The 12,474-nt window shown below is 44.3% G+C and overlaps 1 protein-coding gene across 2 annotated transcripts; it reads right to left on the bottom strand.

The window, feature by feature from the left end:
- Positions 1-2,593: 2,593 nt before the first annotated feature.
- On the bottom strand, positions 2,594-9,994 carry VIP (vasoactive intestinal peptide). Of its 2 annotated transcripts, XM_056343818.1 has the most exons (7): positions 9,746-9,994; positions 9,199-9,320; positions 7,430-7,570; positions 6,919-7,023; positions 5,267-5,386; positions 4,485-4,594; positions 2,594-2,882 (listed from the first exon to the last, which is right to left on the bottom strand). In XM_056343818.1, the coding sequence occupies exons 2-7, from the start codon at positions 9,309-9,311 to the stop codon at positions 2,860-2,862; spliced, it is 612 nt and encodes a 203-aa protein (XP_056199793.1). In that variant the 5' UTR covers positions 9,312-9,320; positions 9,746-9,994; the 3' UTR covers positions 2,594-2,859. The 2 variants fall into 2 exon arrangements, with proteins under 2 accessions (XP_056199793.1, XP_056199792.1); XM_056343817.1 differs by lacking the exon at positions 6,919-7,023 and having other exon boundaries at positions 9,746-9,982.
- Between the last annotated feature and the right edge of the window lie 2,480 nt (positions 9,995-12,474).

The raw sequence follows: 12,474 nt of genomic DNA, 5'->3' as shown, positions 1-12,474 counted from the left end.
AAACATGGTGAGATGTTTCTTTAACATATACCCCAATAAGGCTTCACAGTTTTATTCCTTCCTCCTGAATGCTTGCATTTTCTCTGACAGTAATGGTCTTCTAAATCTCCTGGGTATTTGTTTTCCTCCTAGAAATCCTCTTCACACTGTCTTTGCAGCTGCCCCTTTAATTTTCCTAATTAATGCAACACTTTGATTCCACTCATATGACACCTTGCAGATGGGTTGTAAGATCGATGACATGTGTCAAGACCCACTGACAGACTGAAGATTTGTCTTGTTCAGTGAAACTTTGCAATTGTTCTCTTCAATTTTATCATTTAAACTTACTATAACCACTTGCCCGTGGAGTTGAGGTGAACAATGTTACATCCTCCACCATTAGCTAGTCTAAATGTATTAAGTGGGCTTTATATCTCCTATAGAATGTCAAAAGTTGCTATGACAAGTTTAAAGCCATCCCTTAACACAGATATCAAGTCAGGTTACTTGTTAATTCTGGAGATTAGTATCTCTCCTTTCAGTGCTAGGTTTTGCTAAAATGTACATAAATGTACATATGCTTTTTAGACTGCCTATTTGCTAACCCTCTGAGGAATTTATCATAGTATAATTTTAGTTATTACAACGAAGGTATTAATTTTATATTTTATAATATATGTATGATTTCCTAATAAGCGTCCCTTTTTTTCTGTAACCCACTCCATCTCCATCATAACAGAGAAAATACATGTTCTAAGGTTCTACAGTTTTCTATGGAGAACAAAATACTGGGAGATTAAACATTAGACATGGAAGACAAGTTCTTCCACCAGATGCCTTATTGGTAAACTGGCAATAAATAAAAAAAGTCAAATTTAGAAAAAAAAGATTTCTGGAATTGTGGAGTCAAAAGTTTCATCACTCCAATTTTTGTTACTTTAAATTGAGTGAATGAGCATTATGTATAATTAAATAAAAAGTTCTGTCTGTGAGGACCATACACAGCTTTGCTTCCGGCTAATTGTTTTCACTTACTTTTTTAAAGTTTATTATCACAGAAATCCTAACAATGTTCAAATTACACTGAAGAAAATTTCCTATTAAGTACTATAGCATCAGTCTTTAGTATCCTTCAAGTATTTCCAAAACTACTTTTGCACTCATGTTTTCATAATAAGGTAAGATTTGCGAGTGGACCACCATTAGAAGCCCACTTTTCAAAAGATGACTTCAAAAGTGTTTCTAACATTTGTTAACCATTCATCGGCTTAGGCTAAAATAAATTCTGTGAAGGCTAGACAGAAATAGCAATAATAGCATCTGATCTGTGCAAACTGGTTTTCTTTTGACATGCAGTTGCCAATATTCAAAAAAAACCCTGCAAATCTGAAGGCTACATATTTATGAGAACTAGTCTCCATAAATCTCAAATTTTACCATGTTTCCAGCTTCCTTCTAAATGAGAACAGTAAACTTGTAAGTGAAACTTGTAAATCAGTTTTATCACCGTCTATGTGTGCATATGTATGATATATAATTATACTTGAAATTCCAATTTGAACTTGTAAGTAGGTCTGATAAGCTTTTCTACTTCAAATTTCATCTCTTTCTAGCAGGTGGGAGGGAAGTCATGGGAGTGTCATGAGTGGTATCATGCATGAATATGCATTTAATATGTTGTACATGCAGTACTGTATGCTTTCCTTACTACAATAGAACTATTGGCCCTTACAACAGTAAATAAGTCTTTAGAAAATGATCCAATTGGTTAAATCTACAATTTTAATAAAATACAACCAGATTCTGATTCACAGCAACAGTGAATCAGCTGCAAATTTCCAGTTCCATACTAAGCTACAGTGATATAAAGCTAAAGAAATGGGGACTGGAGGCTTATTTGCTTGTCTTTCTAATATAACATAGTGTACTTCAGTTAAAAAATAGTATCTTCCTCTAATACTATAGTGGAGACAGCACTTACTGGGACCTCTATTGTTCCAGGTACCTGTAGCACTGATTCAAACCACTAATAGTTTGCCATGATAATAAATGATTTATTGTCTGCATATCCTGTAAATTACATTCATTCTGAAAAAATAGTAAAGTGTCTTCAGATCCATTTTGTATATAAGGAATAGTTTCATTTCAAAGCTACAGACCATTAAATGTAGAATTACCGGTGACTTCTGGCATCAAACAAATCAAGGGATAGCATTCTTTGTATGCTTTGTCAGTTCCAGAGCATCCAAACTACAACTGAAAATAAAGGATACAGTTCTGGTCTTCATATAATTTGTATATTGCGAAATATTAAAAATGTGAATAGGAAGGAAAGATGCTGTTAGAGGTCACATAATTTTCAATGCTTTTGCATTTTCTCTAGTTACTTGCTAAAGAGCTAGAAAATCATTCCCTTCTGCTTGGCAATAACCTTCAGAGAGATCTTTGTAACACAGTTTTACACACTTTGCACATTCTTTTCCTCATGTTTTTACATTTATGAAGCTACCTGGAAATGTATCTCTATCATGACACAGGCTTATCTGAAGTTGTAACCACACCTAAAATAAGCCAATCAACTAGTAATGATGGGCTCTTTCCAGCTGCACACTCATTTTCAAATGAATTTATTGAAGTAAAGGATTTACAGCATATGGACTCACAGACTTCTCATGAGTTAAACTGGCATCCATATGTACAGCTTTTAGTAGAGAACTCTAGAGTAATATTTACAATGTAAATATCAAGTTTTATTACATAAGAAACAAATATATCACAACTTTCACTTCACAACATATTTGTTCTGGTTTGACGACTAAAGTCATCTCTTTGAAATACTATGTAGAACTCAAAAATAGCTTGTTCTTGTCATAGACTTTACCAGGTGTCCTTCAGAGGCCCTGAAAAACAAGGGAGAATTATGTTTTAAAAATAATTTTCGTAAGCAGTTGCATCATGAGGTGTATAAAAGCAGACAGCAGACAAAAAGTAACCCTTGATATAAAACATTTACTGTACTTGGGATGACAAGCATGAGATGGAACTATTCAGATGACATCGGTGGGCATTACAGCCAGCAGACAGGGTTGTAAGATGAAGACAAAACGTTGAAGGATTAGGCAAAAATGTGACTGCATGTTGGCCTACAGCCCTGACAGATCACTTTGAAAACAACTGTAACCTTGAAGTGGATACATGAATTCAGGTTGCTCAATACACACTGTATCAGCCACTGGGGCACTGCAATAAAATAAATGACCAGTAACAGTCAATGGTGAGTAGGCGATTCACCTGGAAGGAGACCCTGATCATCAGGACAGTCCATAAAAAAAGGTAAGGACTGAAAATGTTTCCAGGAAGACACCTACAACCCGCTGCACCACTACTCTCTCTCAATCAACATCAGAAGCTCCAGCAGGTGCAAAATCCAGGAGCAGATATTTTTGCAATAATCTTGTCTAGGAAGATCATCATTTATTTCCAGAATCATCACTTACAAATCGTATTGTTCCTTGAGGCATAAGCAGTTTATGTGCTTTCTAATCTTTGGGAACTTTAGAGGAATTGCCTTGTTTGTGGAGAAGAAAAGAATGTTTCCTTTCAGTCTTGGAAGGAAATAGGAAATAACAGTTTGAGGAAATGTCTTTTTTTTTTGGTGGTTTGGGTTTGTTTGGTTGGTTTTTTTATACACACACCCCCACACACCCTCCGCTGATGTTATCTTCAAGAGTAGCCTTTTTTTTTTTTCACTTGTAGTTGAGAGACAGCTGATTGCCAAAACCCATCCTATTATCAATTCCATAATACACTTTCGAGAATACCAAGCCCAATTCAATTCTATGTTACCCTTTCAATTTTATGTCCCTTCAAGTGCTGTGATGTAGAAGGGTTTACATTTCAGTAAACCAAAGAAACATATTTGCGAATGGTTTTAGAAAAATAGTAGCAGCCACAGGGAAAACAGTAACTGCAATATTTGCATGTCAGACAGCCCCTCTGTGGCACACCTTAGGTGAGAGTCAAGTGCTTTCTTAATGTTTAGCGTTCATGTTGCTGATCCTCTTAGCTCCAGGGGCAACTCCCTTCCAGTGAAACAGATGTTAAACTAAATGTGAGGCTTTTTTTTTTTTTTTAATTAAAAAAAAAATCCTTGAGTTTTTTCTCTGAAGAAATAATAATCTTTGTAATTAAAAATGAGTCAATTCTGGGTTTATGCTGTAGTGCACACAAGTTGAAACACCCAAGTGAGCTAGGTGCATTATTAACAGTGCCATTTAATTAGGAATTTTCAATAACAGCAATCATGGGATAACTTAATTATTGTTATTAAAATTATTACTATATTCAGACACAACCCTACAGAAACATGCAGTATTTCATGGAATATGGCTCTTTCCTAGATGATTCTGCTTTTCTGATAGGCCACACTTCTTGTATAAATAATCTCATTTTATGGGTCAAGACAAGTAACAGATAACAAGAGGAAAGAAATCTGGGCATACCAGATGGGACATGGCTCAGCAGATCATCTACAGAATCATAGTTTTCTGAAAAGGAAGGTTCAAGAAGTTCTGCTTCATCTCGAAGTTTGGCGGGGTTTAGCTCTTCCTGGCTGTTGTGGATCAGAAATGAGTTTTATTGCTCTCAGAAGAAATAGCAAACAAGCAAGTAAAGCCTGCTTCTAACTAGCTATTGCACATTTTGTTAAATTTATCCTAAAGTGTTAGAAATCACATGAAATAGCATGTTTAATGCGTGAGGAGACATAATATTTAAAAGGAGTTGTCTAAATGAGTGAATAAACAAACAGAATATAAGCTCTACAAAAACATATGCTGGCACTTCTCACCTATAATGATTAGGACAAATGGTCTTTCTGGGACTTCTGAATTTTCATTTTATGTGTTTACTTACAGGCAAATTTTCAACAAATAGTGCATTTTTTCAAAAAATAAAATTGTTGTTCATGTTCCATAGCTCTGCGCATTTTTCCTTAAGAGGCTTTTAAATAAATAATTAAATAAATAAATTAAGAATCTGTCAGAAGCTTTTTAAAATTGCCAGATGCTGTCTCCTCTTTATTCTTTTATTCTAATCTGATTGTAGTGTCTGTTCCAGTCTGGAAGAAAATGTCTGTACTTGAAAACCATGTTATAAACTACATTATAAAGTCCTTAATGTTCACTGCCTTTTGGTTGTCCTCTCTGCCTACGTGGGTATAAATCTTTTCTGTCTTAATACCATACAAGTAAGGAAACTATATATATATGCTTTCTTGTAGTACCTTCTTTTTCCAGTTAAAACTGAGTTTAAGTATTTCTTCACAGCCATTTGCTTTCGAAAGCGGCTGTAGTTGTCAGTGAAGACAGCGTCAGAGTGGCGTTTGACAGGACTGTCCTGGGAGCTGGCAATACAACAATTACAAAGAAAAAATTAATAGGCTATATCTGTTTAAAAGAAGATACCATTAAATGAGTGAAGCAAACTTTACAATGTTGATTAGCTAAATAAAATCAAATTTTTATTTCAGCTTTCATTTCGTGCTATGACTTTGGATCTTTCTTCTGTTGAAAAGAAGCTGCTGCTTCTATTGCTTACTGCACATTTTAGTAACAAGGATCAAATTCTAAGGATTGGTTCAGTCTTTTTGGGCACACCTTCACTGATTTCTTTCTCCTGCTCAGCTTCGTCATGGCCCATGCAATTAGGATCCATACTCAATGATTTCTAGAGTCCCCGTCCCAGAAATCCTGCAGGATCAAATGGCTGAATGTGGATTTCATGACTCCCTCCTGTCTGTTCTCATAGCCCAGGTTACTCTTTTTGATGGACTGACTTTATTCTGATTTCTATCACTTGAGTACATATATTTTAGTACAATGCCAAGGTGCAGACTGTCTTAAGTCACAGTAAGATCTTAAAGGACCTGGTCACTGTTCATATTGAACGCAGTGAGGACAGAGCCTGCCTCTGTGAGAGTGTAGCATCACATACATAGCTACAAATGCTTGTTTTAAGGAGGTATCAGGAAATGAAACACACCTTGTGAAATCCAAACTTGGAGGCCTATTTTTCATGCCGATCCTGGGATGCCTCAGTGTATTCTGCTTTAAATGATTTATGTTAGTTTATAGCGTATGAGAAACTGGCACTTTATGTTCTGGGACAAAGCTAGCACTGACACAAATGCAGGACCTAAATTTCACTCAGATTTTGAGCATATGAAGTAGGCACTCAAAGAAACTGTCATATCAGGCCAGCCCAAAGTATTCTACTATTCCATTCCCAAGAGTGTCCAGTAGCTGCTGCTTAGGGATATAAAAACAAGGGAAGTATTCAGTGATCCTTCCCAGCATTCTACCATCATTAGTTTATGAGCGTCCTGGTCTGGAAGTTGCAGCCAGATTCCTTGGCTATGGATTTGCTTCATTCTTTTTCAAATCCTTCTGTAATACTCTCCCCAACATCTGGCAATATGTTATATGGTAGAAAAAAATCATTCCTTTTTGTTTTCACTGTAAACCAATCATTTCCTAATTTCATTGAGCATTCCCCTGTTCTTTTGTAAGTACTGAGTAATCAATCATTTTGTATTTACTTTTGCCATTTATCCAGCAAGCTGGGAAAAACACTACCAGAGAAAAAAATAGCAAAATTGGAGTGATAGTCATTATAATATTACCAGTATTTATTATCAGTGCTATGTACAGTGTCTGTTGCTCTACCCCTCACAGCTGTATCAGGAATAAATAGTAACATTCATTTAGAAACAAATACTACTAAGTTGTTATATAGGATTTTCAGCTCCCCCGTCATTATATTAGCTTTGGTTTTGTTAACTCTAAATTGCAAAAATGAGAACTAAGGTATGGAAGAGTGAAAAATTGCCAATGAAGCCAGCTAGGAAAAAACTACCTAATGTAAGTGTCACCTCACCTAACTCGTTTTCTAATAAGCGAATGCAGATATCTCTTCACAGCAAGTTTAGCCAAAAGATGGCTGTAGACACTGGTGAAAATTCCATCAGCATGCCTTGCATTTCTGAAATGGACAATAAATAAACTCTACAATACAACCTGGGTTCATATAATTTTGATAACGTTCATTTTGTAAACATACTGCTTTCCTTAAGTTATGTATTATATATACTACATTAAGCTTAAAACAATGTCCATGTTTCCATAAAAACATCCAGGCTTTCACAATATACTTTTTAGCCCTTCTTGGGAAGTAAATGAATTGCATTGCTATTCTGACATGATGAATCAACATTTCTGCAGACATTCCTACTGCTACCAGTATTCAGCCAGACAACCAGTGTGGTTTGTTGTTTATTTCTGTAACTGAGTCTTCATTTCCTATTTCTCAGTTTGAAAATGTGACCAGTCTTTTGGCATAATTCGAGTAGTGCATCATCATTTGTACTTGTGATAATAAAGAAACTCACCTATCAATAATTCTGGACAGATCAAAATAGAATTTCTCATTTTCAGGTAGTGTGTTCTGCAAAATGTCTGATTCAGACTTTAATGACCCGTGGACATGGTCAGATTCACTGGCTCCATCAAATGGCATTCTGTTTCCCAATCTGTTGGAGAAGAAAACCGTGTGAAGCACACTTAGCTGAGGACATGCAACACTTCACTGCAGTGTACATTTTGGTTTGTGTTAAAATGCACATCTACCTACTTTAATCCATAAGGCATTTTAAAGCAGTCTGGATAAAACAAAAATCACTTTCAGGTATAATCCATGCTCAGTGATAATCAACATAACGGATCCTTCTCTCTAACACATATTTTCTAGATATACGTTGTCATTGCACAGAATTTATTCCAGTGAACAGTGCGTAATGTATGGCAATTACAGTTCAAGTGACAACACAGAGCTTTTCATAACTTTATATTTTATATAAACGATGGATGGAATTACCAGCCTCCACCCACGCAAAGTGAAAACACTTCCTGTTAAGTACTTACCTTCCAATTAAGACTTAAAACGTGCTTTGAAATGCAGTATGAAACAGTTCTTAGGCCTTCTCTAAAAGAAGTAAATACACTCTCAAGAATGTCAAACTAAATGTGAAGTGCAGTCATGTATCTCTACGTGTATTTATTCACTCACATTTAAAATAATTTGTGAGTTGCAAGTTAAAAAAGGTTCGCATTTAATCTTTTAAAATGTATCACGGTAATGCTCTGTAGAAACCAATTTACAGTTATTTCACATTTTTGTAAACTGCTGTTTCTTATGAAGTATCATATTTTACCCAGCGCCATTTGACTGCAGAGCAGTAGTTTGGCATCCGATGTTTCTTCTAGCTGCTCTTACATTCTACAGCAGACAACGGGCTCCCATCGCTATAGTAAGCCCGAGTATGGTAATGTGCAAAAATCACACACCAAAACCAGGATAGTCTACTGTCCTTGTAATTCTACAGTGTTATAACTATTAGTACTACTTATATATCTGAGGCATGGAAGACTTCTGTCTGGTTAAAAAAGGGAAACTTGTTGTGTAAAATAAGCTGACTCAAGTCACTCCTGTTGAAAATCAGTCACTATGCTGTTTTGCTATTCTGGTTTTCATGGGTCTTTTTACACTTTGTGTCTCTTACCTAAACGTAGAATGTACCTTTCCGCCACCTGGTTTAATTTGGTTAGACAACTAATAACAACTTCAACCATCAAGGCATGCAGCTTCGAACCCACACGTCGGTCCATCCGGACCATGTCCCCTCAACTCAAGATTTAGGAATTCTTAATATGTTCGATTTTGCCTGGGTATGTCTCCGCTGTTTTGGAGGATGCGTTCAAATAGCCCAACTTCGGACACTGAGGAATTTTCCCACAAGAAAAGCCGGGGCCGTTCCAGGGGCACGCATCGTGCTCAGGAGCACGTTCGAACGCGCACCCTGCGCGCCGCGCACACGCCCGGCGCTGGCGGCCCCCGGCCCGAAGGCAGCACGGCTGGGGGCGGCCCGGGGGGCTGCGGCGGGGCGGGCACCGCCGGCGCTTGGCCGGGCACCCTCCTCCGAAGCTTCGGCGCGGAGGTGCGCGCCCGGCAGCTGCAGAGGCAGCGCCCCGACAGGGAGTGCCGCGCCGGGTGCCTGGTGGAAGGGTGGCGCTTCCCGCAGCCCCCTCGACCTCCCCGCGGAGGGCGAGCACCGGCGGGGCGCGGAACGGAGCGCAGCGCGGCGCGGAGCGCGGCCCTTACCGGGGGACGGGGGGGAAGGCGGCCCCCCGCTGGGGCAGCGCCCGCGCCCGCCAGCAGAGGGCGCTGAGGAGGGCGAGGGCGAGGAGGAGCGGGGAGGCGCCGCGGTGCTCCATGGCCGCCACCTGCGGAGGGAAGAGCGCAGCGTCACCCACCGACCCGCCGCACCGCCCGGCCCTGCACTGGGGCACCGGAGCTTCAGCCGCAACCCCCGGCCCCGGCCCCGAAAGACGCCGCCGGCAGCGGGGTCCCCGTGGCGGGCGAGCTGCCGGCGGCCAGCGAGAGCTGGCTCCCCGAAGGCGACGCCCGGCCCGGTGCGGCGGGGCAGCGGCGCCCGGGGTTCAGCGACCTTAAAAAACACACACATTCTTTAAGCGGTAAAAGGGAAGGGTCCCCCCCGACCGCCCCGGGCGGTCTGGCCCGCTGCCCGCGACCCGACGGCCGGGGCGCTTTCCCCGCAGGTCCGGGAGCGGGGAGGAGGAGGACGGGAGCGGGACACCCTCCTCATCCGCTGGGAAGTTGCCGCTGCGGCGGAGGGAAAGTTACTCACGGAGCCGCGAGTCCGTCGGTGATGCTGAGCGGGCGGGCGCGGTGCGGTGCGGAACGGCGGAGCGGAACGGCGGAGCGCTGCTGGGGGCCTGCGCCCTGCCCCGCTGCGCGGCTGCCGGGGCGGCGGCGGCTGAGGAGGAGGAGGAGGAGAGGGAAGAAGGGGAGAGCTCCGTCTCGCCGCACGCTCTGAGCTGCCCACCGCGCCGCCGCGTTTTATAGCGTTTACACGTTTCTGCTTCCGAAGAAGCAATCACGTTACTGGGGAGACGTCACCCTTCCCAAGGGGATGGCCGCTTTGCTCAGGACAGTCAGGGACTTATATTTAACTCATGAGCAGCCGCGCACTCTATCTCTTCCCAGCACAGCCCCCCCCCCCCATTATGTGATTTATATTAATGAGTTAGTTTTGCGGGAAGCAGGGCCCCGTCCGGCCGCGTGATGCCGCCTGGCGAAGCGGGAGAGCAGGCGGCCAGCGGAGACCGCGGCGGGCACACCGCTCCGCGCACCCCTTCCCGCACCCGCGGCGGCCGGGAGGGGAAGCGCCTGCACCCCCCGGGGCCCTTCGCTCCCGCACCGACTGCTTCCCTGCGGAGCCCCCTCCCCGGCACCGGGGTTACTACTTTCCCCAGCCTTTCGCCGGTGTGTTCATGCTGAGCCGGTCCCCCTCCGTCCCGGCACACGCCCGCCCCTGCCGGGGTCGCCCCCCCGGGGGCCGCCGCTGGCAGAAGCCGCAGCGCCCGGGCGCGCAGGGGCCGTCCTGCAGGGAGCTGGGCTGAACCCCAAAGCCTTCCCACGGGTTTTATTTAGCAGGCGGCGGGGTGTTTACCCGACTTTTGCTTTTTCGTTTCAACTGTGCGTGTTCGTGGTAAACGGATCGGGCCCCACATCCAAGCACCCCAAGGTGCACCCAAGCACCGTGGCTGCTTGCAGCCGCCGTTCCGCTGATGCCAGCGCGGGCACGCAGGGAGCGCGGCGAGAGGGGTCAGCTCTCCCTTTTGCTGTGTCTCTAGCCCGGACCTCGGGGCTGGAGTCACTGCCTCACCAAGGGAGAATGGGATAGTTTCAAGCCTTCGATTTGCTCCTTGGAATTTCGGCTGCCGCGGGGAGATCTGCGGGCAGCGGGGAGGGAAACGCGGAGCAGGCGGGTGCGGGACCCGCCGGCGGGGCAGGGCCGCTCCTGCCCGCACGGCTCCGGTCCCGCACGGTGCCTGTCCTGTGCCTGCCCTGAAACAATCAGTGCCTGCCAAAGAATCGAGGCACGAATTTCAGCTGAAAAGGTCATCATCCTCTTTTCTTTTTTCTCCTTCCCACCCCCACCCCCCCACCCCCTTGAGATTTGTGCCTCTAATCCTCCTACTCAGTAAGTAACGATTGTACCAAATCCATACAGACGATTTCGCCATTTCTTCTTACTTCTAATAAGTTTCTCTGTTTCATGTTTCACTAAAGGTTAGGCAGGCTCAATGCCGAAGATTCTGCGATGCTTAATCACATTTTCTAATTCAGTTACATAAAAATTAAGTGAATTAGATTAAAAATGCCTGGAAATTTGTTTCTCGGATGACAGCTTTGACTAAAACCAGAGTTCCTGCAGTAGTCTAATTTCAGGAAATTTTCCCCTTGTTACTACATAACTAGAGGTCGAAGAAGCAATTCTGCTCTGGAACGGCGAGATGAGCATCAATAGCACCATACCCCCCGCACCCCGCAGAAATCTCCCAGCTAGGGCGGGCAGACGCCGTGCGGGATGCACGGCTTGGGGACTTCAAGGGACGCGTTCACCCCAGTGCTGGGAAGAAGAGAGAGGAGGAGAAACCCATCCCCCGGGGGGCGTGAAGGCGCGCGGCTGGGGCGCTGCGAAGGCTGCGGATGCCCAGCCCCCGGCCTGGGGCGGCGGGGGAAGGCGGCTCCCGGGCCGGGGGGCGCGGGCAGCCCGCGGCCAGCGCCTGGCTTGGGGGGCCGCAGCGCCGCGACCCCGCTCCTCAGCGCCCGCCCGGGGCAGAGCCCGAGCGCGATCGGCAGCAGGGGCCGGGGAGCGAAGGACAAGTTCCCTCCGGCGTGCCCGGGGTGGCGCAGCCGCGGGGGGTCTCGCAGGGGTCCTGCGGGATGCCGTCCCTGGAGGGAGGAGGGGAGCCGCCGGCTGAATCTCAGGGATATGTGAAAAACAAGTCTCTTGTCAGTTGCTATGTATGTGCTGTATGGGTGGCTGCATGCTGTGAGGAAATGTATATAGGCTGCACTGCCAAAATTTTTTGAGAATCACTAGTAAATCAGTAGGTTTTTACCATACCATGCCATACCATACCATACCGTACCGTACCGTACCGTACCGTACCGTGCCGTGCCGTGCCGTGCCACGCCACGCCACGCCATGCCACACCACACCATATCATAGCAGGTAACTCTGGTCTACTGTAACTTTGCTCCCCTTTTCACAGGTAATATGCTAGACTGGACGAGGGAGTGACACGCTGTAGGGCTGGCTAAAATGGCCTCAGAACCTCTTCAGGGGTGGCACTATTACTGAAAAAAACTCTCTACAGTTCCTTTAGTGAGCTGAGCAATCTTCAGTGCATCTAGTCGTACAATACCATCTATTTTCCCTATTCTATAGACAAGAAACTGAGTCACAGGGAGATCAAGTGGATTCCCCTTGTTTATCCAGGAAATCTCCAGTGGAGCTTTTAATTGACCCCAGATGTCCCAAGCACTTTTCAATTGCACTAACAA

The sequence above is a fragment of the Falco biarmicus genome, chromosome 6, assembly GCF_023638135.1.
Source record: "Falco biarmicus isolate bFalBia1 chromosome 6, bFalBia1.pri, whole genome shotgun sequence".
Lineage (NCBI taxonomy): Eukaryota > Metazoa > Chordata > Aves > Falconiformes > Falconidae > Falco > Falco biarmicus.
The sequence above is the reverse complement of the archived record's forward strand: the minus strand, read 5'-3'. Positions and strand labels throughout refer to the sequence as shown.